Source organism: Phalacrocorax aristotelis, chromosome 5, assembly GCF_949628215.1.
Source record: "Phalacrocorax aristotelis chromosome 5, bGulAri2.1, whole genome shotgun sequence".
Lineage (NCBI taxonomy): Eukaryota > Metazoa > Chordata > Aves > Suliformes > Phalacrocoracidae > Phalacrocorax > Phalacrocorax aristotelis.
The window spans coordinates 18,200,220-18,211,113 of record NC_134280.1 but is presented as its reverse complement, the minus strand read 5'-3'; the positions used below and the strand labels follow the sequence as shown (position 1 = coordinate 18,211,113).

Genomic DNA, 10,894 nt, shown 5'->3' with positions numbered 1-10,894 from the left:
CTCTTTGGCATCCATGCAGGTCTTCTGGCTCCTCTGCCAGACTTCCTCCTGGGGATGCACCGATCTTGAGCTCGGAGGAAGTGGTCCTTGAATACTGTCCAGCTCTTTTGGACACCCCCTGCCTTCCAGAGCCCTAGCCCATGGGATTCCTCCTACCAGGTCTTTGAAGAGGCCAAAGTTGGCCCTCTTTAAGTCCAAGGTTGTAACCTGACTCATAGCCCTGCTTCTACCACGCAGTATCCTAAACTCAACCATCTCATGGTCACTGCAGCCTTTTAATCCTTTGAGCCGTTTGGAGCTCTGTGCAAGCCTTGGGGCAGATGCCTGTGGGGAGGCAGCGCAAGCAGAAGCCCAACTCCCCATCTCCATCCCCAGCACCACTGCACACAGACCCAAGCCTGCCTGTCACCAAACAATTTATTAAATTGCTTACAGAGAAAGGATATGGCAAGGGTTAGTAATGGGCGGTGCCCAGGAGCGGACCTGGGGGCTGTAGGAGCTGGGGGCTCTGCAGGGTCGGGGGCAGTGAGGACTGACTCCTCTCCCAGCTCTGCCCAGCCCTGGGGTTTGCTGGGCTCCAGCCTTGCTCGCCTGGCCAGGGGGGAACCAGCCCCTGTGGCAGAGCCACGGTGCCATGCACCATCTCTCCTCTTCTTCCTTGTGGCCCAGCCGTGACCGTGGGCCAGGGCAGGCTGCACATGGTGTACACAGGGGGCTGCATCAGTGCAGACCCAACACTCTTGGGGAGGCAGCATCCCAAACCTGGGAAGGGGAGATCAGTGCCTTTTCCCAGCCCCTGGAGGCCACTGCAGACAGGCACAGCAGTGACAACAACGCAGGGATGACACAAATGGCTCAACAAGAGGACGATGTGGTTGGCTGTGCAGCCCCAGCTGCCTGGGTCCAGCTCTATGGCTTCCATCCAGGTTCTGCTCATCTCATGGGCTCAGTCCTGCTCGGGGCCAGGTGGTTCAGTGATGCGGATGTGGACAAAGAGCGAAGAGGGTGGGATGCCGGTGCCATCCTTGGAAAGGAGATGGATGTGGCGGTAGCCTGCAGGGGAGACAATGAGGCTCTGGCTGATGGCTGCCCCTACCCTGCGCTCTCACACCCAGCTGAGCCCAGACACACCTGCGGAGCTGTCCTGGCCCAACACTGGGCAGCAGCCACTCACCGGGTTTGATGTTGGCAAAGGCCAAGGTGAACTGGCCCACGAAGTCGTTCCTGGAGGTCTTGTCGTAATCCTCCACCACAAAGCGGACGAGGGCCAGCTCGGGCACGTGGAGCTGGAACTGGAGTGTCTCATCCCAGCGGGGGTTAAACCCTGGGAAGGGAGAGCGGGTACTGGGAGGGCAAGGGAGGGCAGGGATGGCTGCCTGGGCACAGCAGGGTCCCTGGCACCACCATGGGACTCACCGTTGTTCTCAATGTACTTGGTCTCCTGGCGCGCCTGGTCGGCAGGGACCCCATGGATCTCCACGCGGACCAGTGGGTCGATGATGGCTCCGTCCTTGCTGTTGGCTACTTTGGGCAGCTGCTGCCCACTGATCACCTGCGGGAAGGGGCAGTGAGCCTGTGAACTGTCAAACTGATCTGCTGGGAGGCTGCTCAGCAATGGCACTCTGCCTGGCAGCGTCCCCACCCAGCTGGGACCGACAGAACCCCAGGACACTGTCATGGGTCCCTGGGGTCTCTCCTCAGCCCTGTACCTGGATTGTCAGAGTGATGGGGCCAGGGCCCTCCCAGCTGCCAGGGTCACTGGGGTTGAAGAGAGTCTCCTCATCCCTCAGGAAGGGTGGTTTGAGCACATAGCCACAGCAACCATTCTGGCTGAAGAGCCCATCACACAGGTCCATCTCCATGCCAGCTGTCTGGAAGTTCAGGGCCACTGGGGGAAGGCAGTAGGGAAAGGGGTCAGGGCAGCTTGGAGACAGTGCCCTGCTTGGAGGTGAGAATCAGCCTCTCCCCATGGCCAGAGAGAAGTGGGGCCATACGGGGACAAGCCACGGATACCTGGGTACCCCCAGGCTCCTCAATGCAGGGCAAGAGCGTGCAGCCAGACCTGGTGCCAGCCAGGGTTGTAGCTGGTACCAACAGAGGTGTTGTTGGTACCATTTGGCACGAGATGTGGGGCATCTCCCCGGCCCACAGGTCTGACACGCCCTAGCCATACCTATCTGACACCCCACGTTCCACATCTCCTGGGGGCTGTAGTTGGAGGAGTCGGTCCGCATCCCGCTGGGGTAGATGCGTGTCAGCTGCCAGGTGTTGTGGCGGACAAACTCGTTCCCTAGGGATGGAGCATCAGGGCCACTTGTAGGAGTCATTCCCTGGCCTGCACTGTCACCCACACCATGTGCTGTCCACCCATCCATCAACTCACCTGCTCATCCAGCCATCCAAACATCCATCCAGCTATTCATCCATCCACCCACCAATTCTCATCCCTCTCCCCTCCCAGGAACCCAGGCGTCCTGCCTCACTTTCTAAGCCAATAACCCCACCTCACCCACCACAGCTAAAACCCAGGGAACAGCCCCACTGGACCCTCTTTCTCCTGGACAGGGAGTGAACCCCAGTGTCTGGAGGATCTAGCTCTACACCTGAGGAAGCCCCATGATGCATCCACCCTGGCCCACTCCCTGCATGCTGCTGCACCCTCTGCCTCACCTGCATCCCGGATGAGCTTCCTAGCCTTGGCCTCGGCGAGGGAGGATATCTCAGAGGGCCGGGAATGGCTGCGAGCCTCCTGGAAGCCCCGGAAGGACACATTCTTGCAGTAGACTACACAGTCGGACAACGCCTGTGCCAGGCTCTCCTTGTCTTTCTGCAAAGCAGAGCCATGTTAGGTCCACCCCGATGGGTGCACTGTCCCCCAGCACTCACCCAGGATGGGGGCAGTAGAGCCCAGGGTAGCTGAGAGCAGCCAGGAGGTGCTGGAAGTGGCAGCATCCCACCACAGGCAGCCTTCCTGCCAGGAACGGAGCAGGCTGGGGACCCCCAGCATGGTTCCACCACAGGGATGCTGTGCAAAGAGGAGGCTGGCATGTCCAGGAGCAGAAAGGGTTGTTCCCCCTCCCTGGTGACACCCCTGCAGTTTCTGCCTCTCCCCTCAGCACTGGGATGTCACCATGACCCATAGCTGTGTCTGGGGCCTCAGTGCTCCCAGCCGACCCCCAGCCTGGGCCACTCACCTTCATCCTCCTCTTCTCCTCCTCCACCTCTGCCCCGTTGTCATCATCAGACACATCAGGTGCCTCGTCCCCTGGCCCATCCAGCATGTCCTCCAGCCGCCCGATCTTCTTCCCTTTCAGCAGGATCTTGTGCTTCAGCTCCTGCAGGGTTGTGGATGGAGGGGTAGGCACCCTGGGATGCCCATCTCCTCCATGGGACCTGCTGTGCCCTGGGACCCTGCACTGCTGGAGCCAGCACCACCAGCTCCCTGCAGCACCAAGGCTCTACCCTGCTGTCCCTCTGGCTCTGCAGGGCATGGGGAGACAACCCTGGGGACAGCTTTGGGACCCCTGTGAACATGAGGGCACAGTGTCCCCAGGGTCCTCAAGTGCTCCAGCGGAGCAGGACAATGCTGGGACAGGGGTGGCCGTTCGTCTGGAGAGCAGAGCCACCTCCTCACCCCACTCCCAGGCAGAACAGCAATGCCCAGCACGGCCGTGCTCTGTCCCTACCTCCGGGGATGGGAGCTGGGTAGGGATGCGCCCATCAGTGGTGGCAGTGAGGAGCTGTTCCCCCAGGATGGCTTTGAGCTGCTGGGCCAGAATCTCCTGCTGCTCCATGCTGCAGTGGTTCTCCAGGGACAGGATTACCGGGTAGTCTGAGGTCTGGGGAGCAATGTGCAAAGCTGGAGATTAGCCTTGGTGGCGTTGAGGAGCTCTCACAAGGGCTCTGCCCAGGCGTGATCAGTGCCAGGATGGTGCCCCTTGTGTGTCCTTGTATACCCCTGAGACCTTCATACCACTCCAAACCCCCAGCATCCCCCATATCCCATCTCACTACTGCATCTCCCAGGCCCCATCTCACCCCTGCACCCTCAGCAGACCATGTCTGCTTGAGCCCCCATCCCCTGGCATGGCACAGCACAGGGCTGTGGGTCAGACCACCCAGTGCTGTCCCCCAGCAAGTGACACAGCCAACCCTCCTCGCCCGCAGTGGGGTCAGTCTTGCAGCAGCACCAGGCATGAGAGTCCCAGCACCGCTCTGCCTCCAGAGACACATCACTGCTCCAAATTACAGCCACATCCCCACCCACAACAACCAGCATGCGGAGAAGGGTGCCCTACCTTGAAGGCGTACTTCCCCAGGGTGCTCACCACCTCCCGGAAGGGGATCTTGGATGTGAAGGTGTGGCCGTGGTACACCAGGGGCTCCCCGTTCGGCCCATCCCAGCAATCCACCTCCAGGCACCGGCAGCCCCGTTTCAGAGCCCTACGGGTGGGTGGTCACCCCTGGGACCCCGCACCCAGACAGGGCACCAGCACCCTGCCCTCCCCTCTGGCTATGGGAGTCACCCCTTCAGGTACCAGGGGATAACAGCCAAAGGTGGAGACGCTGCTGCAGGAAGAGGGCAGTAAGAGCAGTGAGGGCAGGAAGAGCTGGGCTCAGCATCCCCAAAATGGACCCCCTTGCTGGGCAGCACATGGCACAGCCACAGGGGTGCTGGACCAGGAGGGGGCAAAGGAGCTTCTCCTCTTGGTGGGTTCTCCCCATGGAGCTGCCTGGGACACAGCACTGGGGCAGGAGGGTGCTGGGGGACAGCCAGGAGGATGCAGGCCCTTTACCTGATGTAGCCCTCGATGCTGCTCTGGCCCCGGATCTGGTCCTCGATCAGGTAGGTGTTGTGGGAGGAGGAGATGAAGTAGTGACAGAGTGGCTGGCTCATGTCCTGCCACAGCACCCGGTGCTGGGGGTTGAAGATGGAGCCCTCCGGGGAGCAGAGGTACATGAGGAACCCGTCAGCACTCAGCACATGGCGAGCCCGGGCTGCAGGCAGAGGGAAAGGCTCAGTGACAGCTGGGGACACGGCAGGGACAGGATCAGGACAAATGGGACTGCTGGCAGCTCCTGGCATCTCCAACCCGGTGGTCATGGCTGCTGCCAGAGGCTGGGGCACACAGAGAGATGTCCCAGGGCAGCAGCTGTGGGAAGGTGGGCAGCATACCCCAAAGCCAGAGCTTGCACCCCATGGCTGGTCAACCTTCTACACCAAAATGGCCCAGGAATGGACTGAAAAAGGGGAACTGCACCCAGACCACATCATGGTGAGCTTTCCCCCTGTGCCCACCAGCAGCAGGATGGGGCTGGGGGTGACCCTGCCATGGGGCTGTGGGTATTAGCCCCCTCCTTCACCCCACGCAGAGCACAGCCCATGTCTGGGCTGGCTCTCACCTGTCTCCGACGGTTCATACTTGTCGATGAGCTCCATGGCCAGCTCCTCTGTGCCCTCATCCTCCAGCTGCTCCTGTCGCAGGAAATCCACCAGCTCCAGCAGTGTCAGCTTCTTCCCATCCTCAGAGAATTCCTGGAAGAGGCTCAGCACCTCCTCACGCTTCGTGAGGGCCTTGTAGAAGAGCACAAACTCCTCCCCTTCCAGCGTCCCCGACTCCGACTTGTCAGCAGCCTGTAAGGGAGCTCACTCAGCACCCAGCTGGGGCAAAATGGGGTGCCCTGGCCACCCCATGGGGCTGCAGGGGGATTCATCCACCCACAGAAGAGGGCACAGAGACTCCATGCCAGCAGCAGTGGTAGGCATTGATCAAAGCGTGAATGGATGGATGGATGGGTTGGCTGACGGAAGGCTGGTTGGGTGGACTGATAGATGGATGGGTCCATGGATGGAGAGATGGACAAACAGATGGAGAGGAGGATGGATGGATGGATGGATGGATGGATGGATGGATGGATGGATGGATGGATGGTTACGTACACGGATGGATGGACAGCTGGGGGGATGGTTGGATTGGTGGATAAATAAACAGATGGCTGGTTAGCTGGGTGGCCAGATAAGCAGCTGGGTTGACAAATGAATGGGAGAGAGCAATAGCTGCCTTGGCTGGTTGGGTTGAAAGATAAATGATCAGATGGATTTTTGTCTGGGTAAACAGGTAGTTTGGTGAACAAATAAATGGATGGATAGGTGGGTGGGTGGGTGGGTGGATGGATGGACAGACAACAGAAGAAAGTGACCACATCCTTCTGCAGGGGGTTGTAGTGCAGCTTGTTCCAGCCCCATCCGAGTCCCTCCAGGCCCTCAGGTGCAGTGCTTACCTGGAAGAGCCGCAGGGCATGATCCTCATTCATGTCCACGTTCATCATCTTAAGGAGACGCTGCACCTCCTTGAAGTTCATGCGCCCATCTTTATTCTTGTCAGCTTTCTGAAACCAGTCACGAATCCATGTGCAAGAAACCAGGGCAGATGTTAAGGGAAAGGACCTTGGCTAAGAGAGATGGAGCTGGGGAGCATCAGAGGGCTACTTTTCCTTTTTCTGTGGGCTCTCCCTGCCCTGATGCAGATGGTGAGACCCAGAAGAGCTAAGCACACGCTGGGGCAAGGCAGGAGGTCAGGGAAGGACTGAGTATGGAGGGCAGAGTGGTGCCTGCAGGAAGGATATTGGTCTATCTTCTCCCTTTGATCCATGCTGGTGGCCACCTCGATGAGCTGGCACAGGCCCTGGACCCAGCACTGCGCCTCTTCTGCTGAGCCCGCAATGAGGTCCAGGTTGCTCCGGCGGCCATAGAAGACAATGGTGAAGCAGCGCTCTGGGGGGAACTCCTCGGCCAGGCTCTGCAGCACCTCTGACTGGTGCCCTTCCCGCACTGTCTCCACATCGCTGATGGAGACTAGGGCAGAGGGAGGGGAGGCCTGTCTATGGGGACAAGGACTGCAGGGTGGGGGGCACCGCCCACAGACATCTGTCCTTCCAGCCACCCTTTCCTGCACTCATCCATCCATCAACCCACCCACTGAGCTACTCATCCATCCATCCATCCATCCATCCATCCATCCATCCATCCATCGAGCTACTCATCCATCTGCATCGCTCTTTGTCTGCCTACCCCTCCACAGGCACACCACAGCTTCCACTTGTATCAGCTCAAATTTCTACTCAGCCCGTGTGACCCATGGGTCCTGCTGGGGGCAGGACGCTTCATGGAGAGGTGTGGGTGAGAAGAGCCCACACACTCACACAGACCCTCTCTTGAATGCCCCAGCACCCTTTGCTAGCATGGCTCCAAGAATCTCCACACATTCACACTCCTGTTCACTCTGAACACTACTGATGGCCCCATGAACAACACACAGCATCTGGTACTCACAGGCAGACTCAGTTTTGCCTGTCCTCTTGGAATGGTACCAAATGGTCATGCAGTCATCCTGCAACTTGAAGTAACGTTGCTTCTTCCAGCTCTTGGACTTGACTTTGCGCATCAGCGTCCCTTGCTGCATCTGCTTCAGCGTGTCTGTGAGCTGGATGCCTGGGGGAAGCATGGGCTGCATTACTGAGGGCAGGGGTATCCAGCCACTGTGCTCTGCTACCTTGCTCCCTCCCACCACCCCTGGCACCCCACACGGTCCCTCTATTTGGGTTGGAGGAGAGGCGGACCCCAAACAAACTCCCTTCACCACAAGAGGGGCAGAAGGTAATTCCCCATCTTCCCACCTGCCCTCAGCACTGCCAAACCCGGTCCCAACGACTGCAGTGGGGTAGGGATGCTCCCGAGTGCAGCAAGGTGAGCTTGACCCACAGGTCAGATTTGCCTTGGTGTAAATCCAGATGGCCCAGTGCCCTGCCCCGCACCTCCCCTCCACCAGGGCACTCACGGGCATTGCACAGCAGCGATGCCATGGCTCTGCTTCTTCTGTGCTGGCAGCTGCTGGAGAGGGAAAAGAGAGCGCAGCTGGAGAGATTGGGGCCAGACCCCCAGACTGCACTTGGGTCCCACTGGCTGGGCTCTGGCCGTGCCCATGCATGTGCAAGCTGCTTGTGCTCCTGGCCGTGTGCAAGCACACCTGCGCCTGTCTCCTGCTGGGTCATTGCTTTCCTTAAGTGTCAAGTTCACCCTGCTGTGCTCATGAAATATTAATTTGCATTACCAGGAAGCTGGAGCTCGAAAGGTGCGGGAGGAAAACAGAAAACTTGCGAGTGCAGCCGCCCCACAGCCCGGCAGGTACCAGAGCCCTGCTGCTCCCAGGTCACTGCCCCCAGGGGAGAAGCAGCCCCGGGAGCCATGAAAAACTGCCCTGGGGGTGCCTGGGAGAGCCAAGAACAAGCCCCACTACCTGGAAAATAGCCCCCCAGCCAGGAAATTTGGAAGTAAGGGAGACCCTTACTTGCTGTAAGAGCAAGGAAGGGGACGCAGAGCAGGACCCCCAGCTCGCCCAGCCCCTTCTCCCCAAGGAACGTCAGCACACCAGGGCTGCAACCACACTGGCAGCCATATGGAGACCGCGCTGCGATGAGTGGGACTATAAATACAACTGGGCTGACAATAAGGCTTGGATTAGGCTTGTTAAGGCTTTAATTAGACTGACAAATCACTGGATGTGCCTCTCACCCAGCTGTTGGAGCTGGGCCCTCGAGGAGCAGGCACCACAGCCGGTGGGCTGGGATTTGAGTGCAGGAGGGAACCTGGGGGTTGCTGGGGACAAGGTGCTCTGTGCTGGGGCACAGGGGTTGCAGCCATGCCCCAGGCCCCTGACTCAGCACAGGCACCACGGTGCGGGGCCAGGAATAGCCGGTGCTGTCAGCGTGCAAGCAGCTGCCGGGCTCAGGCAGCCGTCCCCCTCTCGGTGTGGAGATGGGCAGGGCAGATCCCCAGCACAGCACTGGCTGGGGCTGTGGCCCTGCTCCTGGGGGACATGCCAGGTGTGGGGCTGGCAGTGGCTATTTGGCTGTCCCCAGGGCAAGTGGGGACTGCCTGCCCATGCTCTTGGGGACCTCACATGTTGCTGGAGACACGGAGCAGCAGCTGGGGTGCCATCCCAGCTGCCTCCCAGCAGTGCCCAGAACTGCATGTTCCCAGCACCAGCCCTTCTTGCAGGGCTCAGACCGCAAGGACTCATTGCAGTGCCTGCACCCACCCACATCTGATGTACTGAGGGGGCACCGATCCACCAGCCACAAACAGAAGGGAGGCACCACCGCTCCTCTCAGGCCCTGCAGAGGGAGTGCCCTGATGCCTGCTGGCTTGCACAGCCGCAGGAGTGCCCAGCATGCTCTCATCCCCCCTGCACCCCACAGACTACAGGGAACCAGTGGGGGGACAACCCCTGTCACCTGCCTGCCTGCACCCTCCTGCCTCCTGGCAGCCACCAGCCCAGTGTGGCTGCTTTGCAAGGACACAGCTCCAGGCACCCACCCAACCCGAGCCCCCTCCGCTGCAGTAGGTGAGGGGATAGAGACAGGGATGTTCTTGGGAAACCAGTGTGGAGGGAGAGGCAGCAAGACCGGAGGAGTGGAGAGAGATGCTGGCCTGGGACAGGGTGGGCTTGGTGCCACCATCAGGCCTGTACTCTCTGCACCCTGCCACACATGTGTGCAAGGAGGCAGCGTGCAAGGGAGCTGCTTGCAGCCCCCAGGCCTGTAACCATGCTGACATTTTGGAGCTAAACTGAACTCCCCCCTTACAGGCTCCTGGCACAGCCCATGTGTGCCCAGCCCTGTCCCAGCCGTGGAGCTGTGCCTTCCCTGCACACACAGCGAAGAAACGATTGCTTCCAGTGCAGGGAAGATCCCATAAGCGTGGACACAAGGACAGGCTGTTTGGCTCTCCCCGGTGTGTGAGCGATGCCCCGAGCCCGGTGCAGCCCAGCCCCATGCAGCCCCCTTCTCTCCTGTCTGAGTTAGACTTTTGAGGGGAGCGGGACAGGAGCCAGGGGCTGGAGAAACCCAACCCAAGGGCTTCCCGCAGGGCTGCTGCCTCCTGCCAGGGACAGCCCCAGCTCCCCCAGCACATGCTGAGCCACCGCAGCTTCCCTCCTGGAGGTGACAGTCCCAAAACAGAGCCGGAGGGGCCAGCGGGTGTGAGCGCTCCCCAGCCACTCCAGCACAGAGCCCTCCCGGGGCTGTCCCGGGGTCTGCTCAGCCCCGCGGCCCCGCACAGCCTTCCCACCTGCCCCAGGACACGATGCAGCACCCGGGGATGCAGCCTGGCCCACGCAGGGGGAGCAGCCGACGGGGTCAGAGGGACTCGGGGGCGGGGCGGGTCAGAGAAGGGGCTCCGGGATGGGGCAGCACAACCCGGGGGGTGCAGAGCTGGGGGTCAAGGGACACCTTAAAGCAGGGGAAACAAAACGGCCGGCATCTCTCCCCCCACACCACGCCACGCGTGTAGCCGCCTCTGGGAGGGCGCTGCCCAAGCCCGGGGGGTCCCAGTCCGCCCCGCCGCCGCTCTCCCCCCGCGGGGGACCCGGCGCCCAGCCCCGTACCCGCTCTCCGGTCCCGCCGTGCCGCTCCGCTCCGCCGGTGCTCCACCGCCCGCGGCCGCACGGGGCCGGGGCTGCCCGGGCTGCCCGCCCCTCGGCAACGGCTGGGCGGCGAGCCCGCCCCCGCGGGACGCCCCCGGCCCCCGCCTCTCAAGGTCGCCTCGGATTAAGGTCACGCCGCTCCCGAGTGGGGTGGGAGCACCCACAGTCCGCCCCGCCTGGGGCTGAGCACCCCATTTCCACCTCCCAGCACAGGGCTCTCCAGCTGGGAAGACACGCAGGACACGGCTGGAGCATCCCATAGCAAAACCCCCACGGGGATCCGAGCTGGGGCACCCTTGGGGCAGGCCGAGTTGGGTCCAGGGGCTGCAGGGCAGGAACGAAAGTTGAGGTGGTCGATGCTCCAACAGACCGGGACGCTGGGCCAGCGTGGCAGCACTTGCAAACACACC

General features: G+C 61.1%; 1 protein-coding gene across 4 annotated transcripts; it reads right to left on the bottom strand.

Moving 5' to 3' along the window:
• Positions 1-399: 399 nt before the first annotated feature.
• On the bottom strand, positions 400-10,517 carry PLCD4 (phospholipase C delta 4). 4 transcript variants are annotated; one of them, XM_075093187.1, is made up of 16 exons: positions 10,446-10,517; positions 7,839-7,891; positions 7,334-7,492; positions 6,628-6,856; positions 6,283-6,412; positions 5,404-5,635; positions 4,797-4,998; positions 4,299-4,443; positions 3,687-3,839; positions 3,195-3,335; positions 2,671-2,827; positions 2,174-2,290; positions 1,710-1,888; positions 1,417-1,552; positions 1,175-1,286; positions 400-1,053 (listed from the first exon to the last, which is right to left on the bottom strand). In XM_075093187.1, the coding sequence occupies exons 2-16, from the start codon at positions 7,861-7,863 to the stop codon at positions 972-974; spliced, it is 2,199 nt and encodes a 732-aa protein (XP_074949288.1). In that variant the 5' UTR covers positions 7,864-7,891; positions 10,446-10,517; the 3' UTR covers positions 400-971. The 4 variants fall into 4 exon arrangements, with proteins under 4 accessions (XP_074949288.1, XP_074949286.1, XP_074949287.1 ...); XM_075093185.1 differs by having other exon boundaries at positions 401-1,053; positions 1,175-1,324; XM_075093186.1 differs by having other exon boundaries at positions 401-1,053; positions 1,175-1,324; positions 7,839-7,888; positions 10,446-10,511.
• Between the last annotated feature and the right edge of the window lie 377 nt (positions 10,518-10,894).